This window comes from Elgaria multicarinata, chromosome 4 (assembly GCF_023053635.1).
Source record: "Elgaria multicarinata webbii isolate HBS135686 ecotype San Diego chromosome 4, rElgMul1.1.pri, whole genome shotgun sequence".
Classification (NCBI taxonomy): Eukaryota; Metazoa; Chordata; class Lepidosauria; order Squamata; family Anguidae; genus Elgaria; species Elgaria multicarinata.
In genome coordinates, this window is record NC_086174.1 from 92300912 (window position 1) to 92312964 (window position 12053).

General features: G+C 38.9%; 1 protein-coding gene across 1 annotated transcript in view; it reads right to left on the minus strand.

Annotated features, from left to right (window-relative positions):
• The window catches only part of SLC16A10 (solute carrier family 16 member 10), a 51332-nt gene that overhangs the window by 13344 nt on the left and 25935 nt on the right, over positions 1-12053 (minus strand). Inside the window, exons 2-3 of the mRNA XM_063124781.1 lie at positions 11185-11329; positions 8201-8633 (exon numbers count right to left, since the gene is read on the minus strand). Of these exons, the coding sequence (XP_062980851.1) occupies positions 8201-8633; positions 11185-11329 (578 nt within the window). The remainder of the gene's footprint in view (positions 1-8200; positions 8634-11184; positions 11330-12053) is intronic.

Sequence of the window (12053 nt, forward strand, 5' to 3'; positions counted from 1 at the left end):
CAACGGATATTTGACTCTGAAAATATTGTTTGTAAGGTGGGAAGATGTGAGTGGATTCAGTTGAGATCCTACTTCTTCCTCTTCCACTAGTTAAAAGGTGTTAAGTACTGCCAGAGTTGACAGTGTTAATTCTCTTTTTGGCAGTGTAATGTGTCAGGGTGCATACTGGAGGCTGGATGCAAAATTCACACCACCACCACCCCAGCATCCTTCTATGTGATATGGAAGATCCAGGACAACAATAAGGCTATATCAAATAAAAATATCTTTAACAAATTAAATCTAAAATATGTAACATTTTAATCAAAAATAAAGGAGCAAGAAGATAATAAGCAATCAGAAACTATTACTTTACACAAAGAGAAATGTTCTGAGAAAGAAATTAAGATATGTATGTGGAAATTGAAGGGAGCAAGATTAGAGGTAGAAAAGGAAAATACAGTATGTATGACAATTAGCTCATATCCTACTGGACAGCTGAGGTGAGTGACAACATATTTAACAAATGGAATAACACAACCAAAATCTCAATCAGCACCCCACAAGCCAACTAGTTTTGTGAAGTAAAGAGCAAACACATTATCTAATGAGATGATAAAGTAGAACTCATAATACAGTCAAAGGTAAGAACTGGCTCTTGCCTACAATAAGAAAGTCTTTGTTTGTAGAGTGGGTTCTATATTTTTATATTTGAAATAGAAAGCCAGTTTATTCACTTGTAATGACTAAACCCATTCAGTAAAAGCATGCACTTATCTTTTTAGCTTATTTGACAAAGCAAACTGGTGTCTTTCACAAATAAACAGTTTGATGCAAGCCACAGGATACGCAGGTGCCACTTAGGAAAAGCCTGTGTTAGTAAATTGAGTGAAATCTGAAAGCAACAGTGCTGAGAAGCACAGAGAGCCCTGGTTACCTTAGGATGTGCTGTTTTTGTCATCACCCTTTAGCACGCTGATAACAAACTCCTGAACTTGAAAGTATGTCTGATTCATTTCAGTAGAACTTTCTTCCAAGTAAATAAACCCAGGTATGCTCTACTAGGACAGAATTTAAGCAATTCTATTTTAAGTTACAATCTTGTGTCAGGATTGCCATGAAGCTCAGTGGGTCACCCATTGACACTCACTCACTCTCTCTCTCTCTCTCTCTCTCTCTCTCTCAGCATAATCTACCTCATAGGGGTTGTTGAAACGTGAAATGAGGGGGGAATCATGAACTTGGCCCCAAGCTCCTTGGAGGAAGGATGGAATAATAATAAAAATAGCAACCTAGAACTCTCAAGGCAATGAGTTCAGATTTCTATGAATCTAATCTACAAATTCTGCAGTGGAGCAGCTTTTCCTGAGTTAAACAATTTCTGCAGACTTGCAGATCAGTTTTTTATTTGCTGGAATTTTATGCAAATTTACTCGCAGAAGAATACGCGGGGTGGAGGGAAACCCCAACCAAAAATGAGCATTCCCCCTGCCATAGGTTAAAGCGTGAAAATGCACATTTCGGGAGGATTTGTCCATTTCCAGAACTGCACATTTTTGAAAGTGGACATTTGCACAACTGCACATTTTAGGGAAATTGAGAAAACTCTCATTCTGTCAATGAGTGGATGATGGAACAAAAGGTGCCTGACAAACCATGAAATGCAGATGGAACAGATCTAACAAAATCCACACATCCCTGCATAACCCTACCTCAGTTGTGTGTTGTTTAACGCATGGTGTCTGGGTTCAGATGACATATGCAAAACACCAGCCAACACAAGCTGTGGTTCACTGTAGTTTAAACAACCTATGGTGGTCTGTTTTGTAAACCAGCCGTATGTATGTATGTTGTTTATTCTTTACAGTAAACATAAACAGTTGTGTACTGGTTAATTCTGAAATGCAGGAGCTCATCATGATAGCCCCCATAACTATGTGCCCAAGAAGAATCCATAGTCACATGCACACCCAGGATAAGCATACCCTGTTTCCCCCTAATAAAATCTCACATTTAAGTTTATGGGGCCAGTTGATATGCAATCATTGGCTTTTAATTAAAAATGCAAACGACCTTGCAAAGAAGCACATAAAGTACTTCATCAAAGAAAAGGAAAGGAGTATCCAACCTCTGCTTGGCTATTTACCTCATTCCCTGATTTCTTCTGTCTCGAGCAACAGTAAAACTTACAGCCTATTATCACCTCATTCACTGGCCCAAGTAGGGAGGGCCTGCCAACTACCTTGGCACACAGGCAGATGACATCATAGCTCCTGCTCTGAGAAGAATCACAGAGCTGCACTCCCTCTCCACTACACCACCAGTGTTGTTAACTCACATAGAGTAGTTTTAACTGTTAATGTTTTTAGGGTGTCTAAATTGTTTTAAATTTTTATATGTAATTTTTTATGCTGTATTTTTATGTTGTATTTTATTATTTTATGAAGTTTTGTAAACTGCCCAGAAAGCTTTGACTATTAGGTGGTATAGAAATGTCATGATGATGATGATGATGGGGGAGCATAAGGTGTAATAGCACTACTAGCACAATTTACGTGGTTTTACATTACATCTGCTGTTAACTCCTCAAAGGGAGAGTGTGTCTGCAGCCAGTGTCTCACTTCCAGTCGTCACTGGTGGTGATTTGCAACAGTTATAACTCTATTTACTTACTGTTTCGGAAGTATATATCCCCAGTCATTGTAAAAACAAAAACAAAAAAACTAACCACAGGTGCTCAAAAGTGGTAAATGCATGAGATCAGAGCTTTAATTGAAATGCTTCTTTATGACAGATAAGCTACCACGAAGTACAATTCCATAAGAGTGGGAAAATTAAACTGTTTGAAAAGAAACACATACAATGTTGCTTAATGAGAAAATAAGAAGCAATGTATAGAGAAATACCAAACACGGAGCAAATAAATTGCCCACTTTTGTTCTGTATTAACTGCTTTTGAATACTGAATACAGACTTTTAAAATATATTCAACAAGAATGTAGCCTTCCTACTCAGGTACCAGACTTCAAGGGAACCTCAGGCATTGGTGCTACTGCTGAAAGACTAGTAGCCCCCCTCCCCAGACTAGCAGTCACTCACCTCATCAGTCATTGATGTATTTTTTCAGCAGGTGGCAGCAACACCTGCATGGGAGCCAAGGTGGCATTCACATTGAGTCAACTCCCACCTGCACTACCTGCTTGTCATGTTAAATTATCCCAAATACAGTGCCTGACCCAATGTTGACATCAGGTCAGGCATTATATTTGGGGTAATTTAACATAGCTGATAGTCACGGTGGGTGAGAGGTGAGCACACCGACTCAGCTCCAAGGCAAAAGTACTGCCACCGGCTGAGAAACTTCACTTGCAGGGATCAACAGGGACAGGGTGGGCCCTTCTGAGACCTCAGATGCTATTCAACCTTGCCAACCCCTGACGCTGACCCTAAAATGACTGAGGATTTCAAGAGAATAACGTGATTACATGCTAATAATCCACAAATCAAAACTACTGTGATTATAAATGCTATGTTTTGGCAAAAAAGGTTTTATAGGCCCACTGGGTACCTTGCTTTTTCCTCCCAAAACACAGCGGCTCATGTTCCATGAGACTCAGCTTCCTCAATGTTCTCCCAGTTTCAGAAGTGGCTTGGTAGGGGGCACAGAGTCCGCTTCTGAGTTTGGGTAGAAAGGGCCTTTAGAAACCCTACTGTATTTGTGATGCTCACTGTACTGCCCTCAAGCTCACAGACAACATGCTTTGTGTGTATTTATATTAAGTTTCTCAGAAGCAAGGTCCTACTTCTCTAAACAGAGGATGAATAATTGGATTATAAATGTGGAATATAATACAGTGGATGACAAATTTCATGTGGACATGGTTGATTCAGACTACAGAACTCTACATATTTACCTGAGAGTAAATGCCACTGAGTTGAATGGGAGTTATTTCTGAGTAGACATGCATAAGATCATGCTGTATGTATTAAATCCCTACTCAGGTCTATGATATAAATATATTTTAACCTATTCTAAATCCTTTGAACATAACAAAGAAGTCAAAAAATGGTGAATCATGAAGAATGGTCCTAGATATACAATGCTAGCCAACATTAGCCAGATCTGGTTATTTTATAGATGCACTATCTGCTTTCCTTTAACTTTCATCTCTCCCCCTCCTTTTGCCCATCTAACATTTTCATTATCTAATGTTTTATGCAAATCCTGAGCAAAGAATAAAACCAAGTACTGAGACGTAGTCCCTGATTAAGTATGATGAAGTTCTGCCTGGTGTAAACAAGCAAGGTTAAAGAAAGCTGTGTACTGTGGAAACAACAGTTTCCTGGCATTTTTCACAGAACATGTTTAATGTATCAGTCTTAGATGGATGTAAAGGGGCTAGACTAACCAAGCATAGGCACTGTCAGGTCAATACTGACAAGTGCAAGGAAGAGATTAAAAAATGCAGAGAAGTCACAGAACCGTAAAAAGGGGGGAAATGTCACTAACCTGGGCAGTCAAATTGCAGCAGAAGTTGAAATCTGAAGAAAGATAAATGTAAAGATTAGAAAAGCAAGTAAAGCACACAGGAGCCACTGAAGATCTGGTGCCTTAGAAAACATCCATCTAAAAACCAAGGTGGCACTGAAATGCAGATACCATATTAACTTTGGGTAGGAAAAAAAACTGTGTGGAAGGTGGCATGGATGAAGGAGAAACAAAGTGAGAGAGGAAGGTGTACAGAAAGGGAAGACAAAGAGGGCAAGAGGAAAATGGTGTGAAAGATTATTGTGTTTAACAGTCATGCCTGTGAATATCTCTTAAAAATCATGAAAATAGTAATACTTGACTTACAGTATTACTTTAGCGATAGACATAGAAAATAAGATTTTTTTAAAAAAAGAAGCTAGTTTCTATCAAGACAACTATGCAAAAAAGTGGCAGAAAAGTGCTTGAAAAACTCAGTAAAAGTAATGTAGCACTGAATTCATACAGTTATGAGTTAATTATATCTAGGATTACACAGTTTGGTTAAATTGCCTCAGTTACATTGAAATGAATGCATTTTATGCAAGCTGTGACTGGATTGTGCCCTAGACTCTTCTTTTCTTTTGTTTTTAAAATCACAAAAAACAAAAACAGGGTAAAATAGACACACAGTGATCTACATTTCAAGGGAAATAATTATATTCCATTACATTTTTTACACCAGAATTTCATTTACTGAAATTATCAACAAAGTTATATAAAAAAAAGAAATGTTGAAAGATATAGATGATGATTATTTGAGGCCAAATCCAAACAGCTGCTCTACCATTTGGGAGCCCTGCAATATTCTCCAATTCTCTTTTCCAGCTGCAGCTCCCCACCACACATCCCATACTGTTCCCAAGGTCCTCCAATCCTCAGGATTGGCTTTTGAAGGAAAGGAGGCAGGAAAGCCCCATTCCACAGACAGAATTCTGCTTGGATTGTTAGGATCCACCCCACTTTGAAGTGTAGGTCCCAGGAACAGCTTGCACAACATCTCAGATGTAATCTGTGAAAGGTGCCCTCTGAGACTTGACTCCAAGTCAGATAACAGTTATTTCAACTACTTTGCATGGCAGTCTAAAGTTGAATAGCAGAAATCCAGTCTGAAAGTTAGGGAAAAAACAATAAATTGTTATCTATTGAGAAGTCACTGAAGCTACAGTTACTAGAGGTTAAAATGAGGATACATAAGCCTCTAATCAAGGGTGCTCTTCAAATGGTTTGAACTACTGTTCTTATCAGCTCCTGCCACTATAGCCAACTGTCAGGGGAGATGGGGCTTGTAGTCCAAAAGAATTTGGGGGCATCACATCGGAGAAGGCTGCTTTAGGTATAGATTTTCTTCCATAAATTGGACTAGATTATAGTCTTTTCATAACCAAGCTGAGACAGCCACCCACCACTGCTCTGTATCAGATTGATCTCCAACTCTAGGTTGATGTCAGATATGCATTGTGCAGGTTTCCTCAAGCTATTGCTCCTGGACAACACTATCTTGTCCAACATGGTGCTTTCTTGGCACAATCACAGGGGGCCTGCAAACAAAGCACATGCCTGGTGCTACCCTGGAAGTACTTCCCCTTCTGCCACCAAATTGGGCCCAAGGCAGCATAATCTGAACCACTATCCCCTAAATTCACTGCTTTCAGTAGGTCCCTCAGTCCATCAAGCCAGCCATTAGTACCAGTTCAACGTTTAAAAATGCAGTTATGTACAGAGAAACTGTTGACCAGAACCAGAATAGGTGAACAACATACAACTGTGCAGGAAATATTCTAGATGTGTAGAGGCAAGGGCAGATGCTCCCTTCCTAATGCCATTCACACAATTGTAATGAATGTACTCTATTCAGAAACATGTTTTTCCTCCAATGGAAAATTGCTATACTTCACAAATAAGCAAGGGAATTGCCTGAAGAAACAGCATCAGTAGTGTCACACTAGAGTTATCAGTCAAGTTTACAAACATCAGATAGTGTTATAGAAGTACCAAGTCAAGTCAAAAAGCAAAATCTTCAAGTAGTAAGCAAAGGGATTAGAAGTTGTATTAGCTGCAAAGTAAGTCCATATTCAAAATATCAAACGATACATTGCAGCAAAACTAAAGCAAGTCTTCTGAATATTTTCTTGAAAAACCTGCAGACACACCTGTGCATGCAAACTCCTATATGAAAAGTACACAAGACAATACACTGTTACGTGCCCCATCTGTTGAGGAATGAGTTGGATTTCCTACTCTTATCTTTGTCACTGCTGTTTGCATCTATTTTTTTTCTTACTGAATTTTTTTATTGATTTGAAAAAAATATTACCCAAAACAATACAGATGGCCCAACATACACAACCCACCCTAGCCCACCCAAGAGAGGAAAGCAGGGATCGGGGGGAGAGAGATGAAAATGTAAGTAGGATACTAGAACAAGCAGACAGATATAGTAAGAAGAGAGAAAGACGGAGTACAAAAAAAGAAACCGGCGGGGGGGAAGAGTGGGATGAAGTACAAGAGAGAGGTAAAAAGGAAGTACACAAGCAGAGAACTGAGATAACACATAGAGTTACAGCTGTATCTATACACCAGTTCTGTTGTGTTGCACAAGACCAGATACAGATGTAACATTTCCTTTTATCTGTCTCACCCCATGGACTTCACATACTTATCTAAGCGGACAAACACCACAGTAGTAGAAATCTTCATTTTGAGCAATTTTCTTCAGATCATATAACTCTTTCACAGTAAAAGGTGAATATTGAGCAACAACAGAGTGCATTCTCCCAATTCTCACCAGAATCAAAGGAGAGGACAGAAGACCTTTAAAAGAATTATGTCTCATGACTGTAAACTGTTTTAAATGTGCATTAAGATTTTAAGTAATGACCAAGGTTTTATATCTTGAATTTAAGGCTCATCACTCTCCCTCCTATGTGGCTTCTTTGTCTTATAACTTCTGTGCCAAAGAATTCCTGTTTAAATCGCTGATATGCAGGCAAATATCTTTCATATCTCTCAGATTAAGATGAGATACTATTGTCTAAACACAGCCATACAGAGTCACCTGCAGTCCTGCTGCTTCCCTTATCCCCTGCCTAATATAGTCTTTGACAACATAGTTTATTCTTAACTACTACAAGATCCTAATAAATATGTGAAATAAGGAAAATGCATAGTATTTTTAAATGTTTTAGCTAAAGTGAAGGCTCATATAACTTTTCTTTCTGCCTTGGGTCTTCTTCAATTAGAGCACGGGCAGGCAACTTTTTTGGGTCATGGGCATACTGGACAATTTAAGAAATTGTCTTGGACACCACCACAAAATGGCTGCAATGGGAGGTGAAGCAAAGGACAAGTAATCTGCTAAAAAAAATGGAGTACAAGGCAAAAGTGGCTTTTGAGCCCCAACATGCTAAATAGGTCCTTTGAACCCACAGTTTTCAGCACCAACAGAAACTTATTTCACAGAAATGCTAATTGACAGTAAAAAAAATGTTAATTAAAAAAAACGGGAAGGATAGAGCACCAAGAAAGTTATCTGGGAGCACACTGGTGCTCACAGCCACCATGTTGCCTAAGTCTGAATTAGAATATAAGGAGGTATGATTTACTGCTTTTAAAAAAATATATGCATCAATACATTATATTCAGTTACATGAACAATAAAACACAAAAACAGGGAGGATTGTGTATACTTACTAGGTGAACATAAGGTATGAAGTATCCAAATAAGGCAACTGGGATCCCAAAAGCCCAGATTCGATAACTCAAAATTTTGAAAATGGAAAAGTTGAAAATCTTCTTTGCTGGAGGAAATTTGAACTTGCCCTTTTTCCCACTTCCTTTGGCACTAGGAATGAGAGGCTTATAAGTAAAGCCAGCCAGGAAGAGAACAAACACAAGTATGCACAGGACCCGGAAAGTGTTGTATAGGCCAACTGAGTCAATAAGGATATTTAAAAGAAAAGGAAGTGTTACAGTAAACAAGCTACTGCCAGCAGTGACAATGCCATTCACCAGTCCCAGGCGTTTCTTGAAATAATGTCCCAAAATGACCAGGGATGGCTGATAGGCAAATGAGCAACCACAGCCAAATAAGATCCCATAAGTGAAGTAGAGAGGTCCAAGTGAGCTACAACAAACAGAAAGTAGTTGTTAATCACAATGTTTTTATTTATAAACATATTTTTATACTTCCTTTTCAGCCCAAACAAGAGCCTCAAAGGCAGTTTACAACTAAGGATGATGTTGAAACTTTAAATTAGTTGGTTTGTAAGTCAAATCTAGCAGGTTCCTACTGGACTCATGTATTCTGTCAGCAAAGTTGTGTGGTATAGGATAGGGCTGAAGATTGTTGCAATCTCCACTGTGTTCTGCCATGTGACAGCGAGTTAAACACAGTTACCAGATTCACTTGTAGGGAATATGCATAAATGGGCCTTAATACTCCTCTAAATGATTTGAGTTTTTAAGGTGTAAATGTATATTTAAACTTTATTAGTATCTATCACATATAATTACAACAAATATTTCAAGACTTCCCTCCTAATAATATATATTGATTCCACAATAACTGTGCTTTATTTTTGAAGAGCTACCATATCCTCAAAGAGCAAACTAGCCTTGTTACAGCTTATCAGAGAAATTTATGAAACATTTCATTTGCAGCTGTTACACTTCCAAGCTCTCCATTTGCTTTACTAATTACCTAGAAGTGGAAAACATTACCTAAGCCAAAAAATACAGACGTGACTGGGATCCAAATAGTTACTTTAGGTGACTCCAAGGACATAGATATGCAGAGTCGGAGTTTTTGACACCTCCACCACCCACAGTTCCCAAACCATTTCACAAACTGCTTTGAACATCCCCTCAGTTTCAAAGTGTGTTTTCCCATATGGCATAAGAAGGGGAACTGCTGTTCAAAAACAACAACCACTCTGAAGCTTCCTTGAGTACACAGAACTAGTTACACAGTTCTCTGGATCCTAGGAACCCTGTGATTCCTAATAGGACTTACTGCTAAAAACTCTACAAATCTGATAGTGTTCCTATTGACAAAAAACAAATCTTGTTATGTTTAATTAACTAAAAATAGGTGTATAACTAATTAAAAAGGTAGTAAGAACTCTCAGATCAAGACAATCAATGCTGTCTAAACATAATAATTTCTGCTAAATATACAAATATAATTAATTTGCCAGGAAAGCCACATTAGTGAGTATTTATTCTACTTCAAGCTTAATAATACAGCGAAGGCCAACTATATTAGATTTTTAGATGAAGTAAATAATATCAAAAATCCAGAGTGGGACTAGTGAGGGTGCATGGCCTGTAAATGGGACGTGGCTTGGAAAAGAGTTCAGAAATCCAGACTGAGGCCATTTCTACACCAGCCTGAAAATCCAGGCTGGTCACGACTGAGTCCTTGTGCATCCAAATGATGCACAGGAATTCCCAGGGGAAAGGGGAATGAACAATGGTTTTCCCAGGGATAAATAATCCCTGGTAAAACCCAGTTCTTCCCACGGTCTCGGGATTGTCTCAAGACCGTAGGACGTGTGGGCGCCCGTCCCGGGTTCTTCTCTGCTCCACATGAGTAGCGGGGATCAGTAGAGAGAAGGAGCCGGGCCGTCTGGCATCAGGGTGGAGGAGAACAGGGTCAGGGCCGTTTTTCCCTGTCCAACTTTCCTTGAGCCGGAGCACAAGTGCGCTGCGGTTCCTGTCTACTTTTTTTAAAAAAAGGCGACCAGGACTCGCTGAATGTCCCTCTTCCCATCCCAGATGTTGCGCTTCCATTTGGACACATGGGACAATCCCGGAAGAAGGTAAGTCTGGGATCGCCCCCTCTCCCTCCCTCTACACCTGTATGGTGTAGAAAGGGCCTGAGAGGCCTGAAGGTTCAAATTTCACTTGCAGGCCAGTTTCCCTGGCCTTGCTTTATGAGTTTGTTATTATGCATGTGAAGTACTAAACACTCTTAAGGTACTCTACAAACACTATGCATTAACAAAATCATCATCTATGTTAATTACTTCTGTTCAATTTAGAGAATTATATGAGAAAGATCTAAGAGGCCAGGGTGTTCAAAATATAATTTATACATTTAAATGCCAACTTGATAATCTAGTCCAGCTGGCAGGATAGATTTTTGGCAGCAATGGCTGATGGGATACTAGCGGGAGGACTGGGTGGGGGATGAGTGAGTCAACTCAGCATGGACTAATAGTCAAGTCAACGCTGATCCTCATCCTCACCATGACTGATTATTATCATGTTGTGTGAAGAGTACCCCCTAGAAAAGATCAAGTGTCGAGTTGATTGTTACCCCACCATTGACTATCGTGTTGTTCAAACACAGCCATTGAAAATAAGCTACAGATGAGTAGCTTAATACTTGAAGGCTATCTTTAAAAAGTATCATGATTCAGAGAAGCAACTAATTACATAATGCTGATTAGCCATGTCAGAATAGAGATGCAACAAATTGTAAGAAGACAAGGATTGCAAATTACTTGTGACACTTGAGACTGTGTTGTAATTCATAACATCCTCAATACTTCAAGATATATCATCAGGGTCCAGGAAGGCATTATCAGATTTGTCAGCCAAAATGGCCAAGATTGTGATATGCAGCCAAAGGCCACCTGCACTCAAAGAAGTCAGGGGGAAATGGTACTTACCTTACAAATGAGCTTGAAAGGAGCCCAACAAAAGCCACTGCTGCTCCAACAACAGCTACTATTCGACAGCCAAACATGTTGGTAAATATACTGACTATGGGAGAACAGAAGAAGATCATTCCCATGGAGAGGGAATTCACCAAAGCTGTGGGGGGGGAGGGAAGTATAGAAAAGTTTAAGCATATAAAGAGTTACCTTGTTTAATATAACGTATTTCATTACATGACAGAAGAGCATATAATGGAATTGTTACTCTAGTTTTAAGGGAGCACAGAAAAATCTGCCAAGATATTTAAACTGCTAACCAGCAATCAGTTTGAAAAACCTCAAATACGCTTCAAATTAAACACTGAATAAAGTAGTTCTTTGTTGTGCAAACTAAAAATTGGAAGACTAATTCAATTCTACTGAATTACATGAACCCAAGGAGTTATATGACTAGATAGAAATTGTCTGGAAGTCATGTAGTCATGAATTTCAAAGACCAGTGCCAGTTTAAGAATTTGTGAATCTGACCTAGAGACATAAAACCCACAGTCAAGCCCCAAATATTAGACATGAATTCAAGTTGTAAAAGAAAACTGAAAATTGTATTTTATTACTTATGAACCAATTTTAATACTCATTAAGCCAAGCCCTTCAGGATAACTTTTTAAAAAACATTCAAGTGTAATCCACCAAACAAACATATTTGGTATAAACTTAAAGGCAAAAGAATTGCAGTGATTATGGGCAAACTATTAGCAATTCTCCAAGAAAATTTGAATATGGTAACTAAGAGGGAAAAAAGCTACTAGATCAAAGGAAGGAAGCATTTCTTAGCATTTGTTGATGCTAAGCCCTAGGGGGAATCCGCACGTCATACCGAG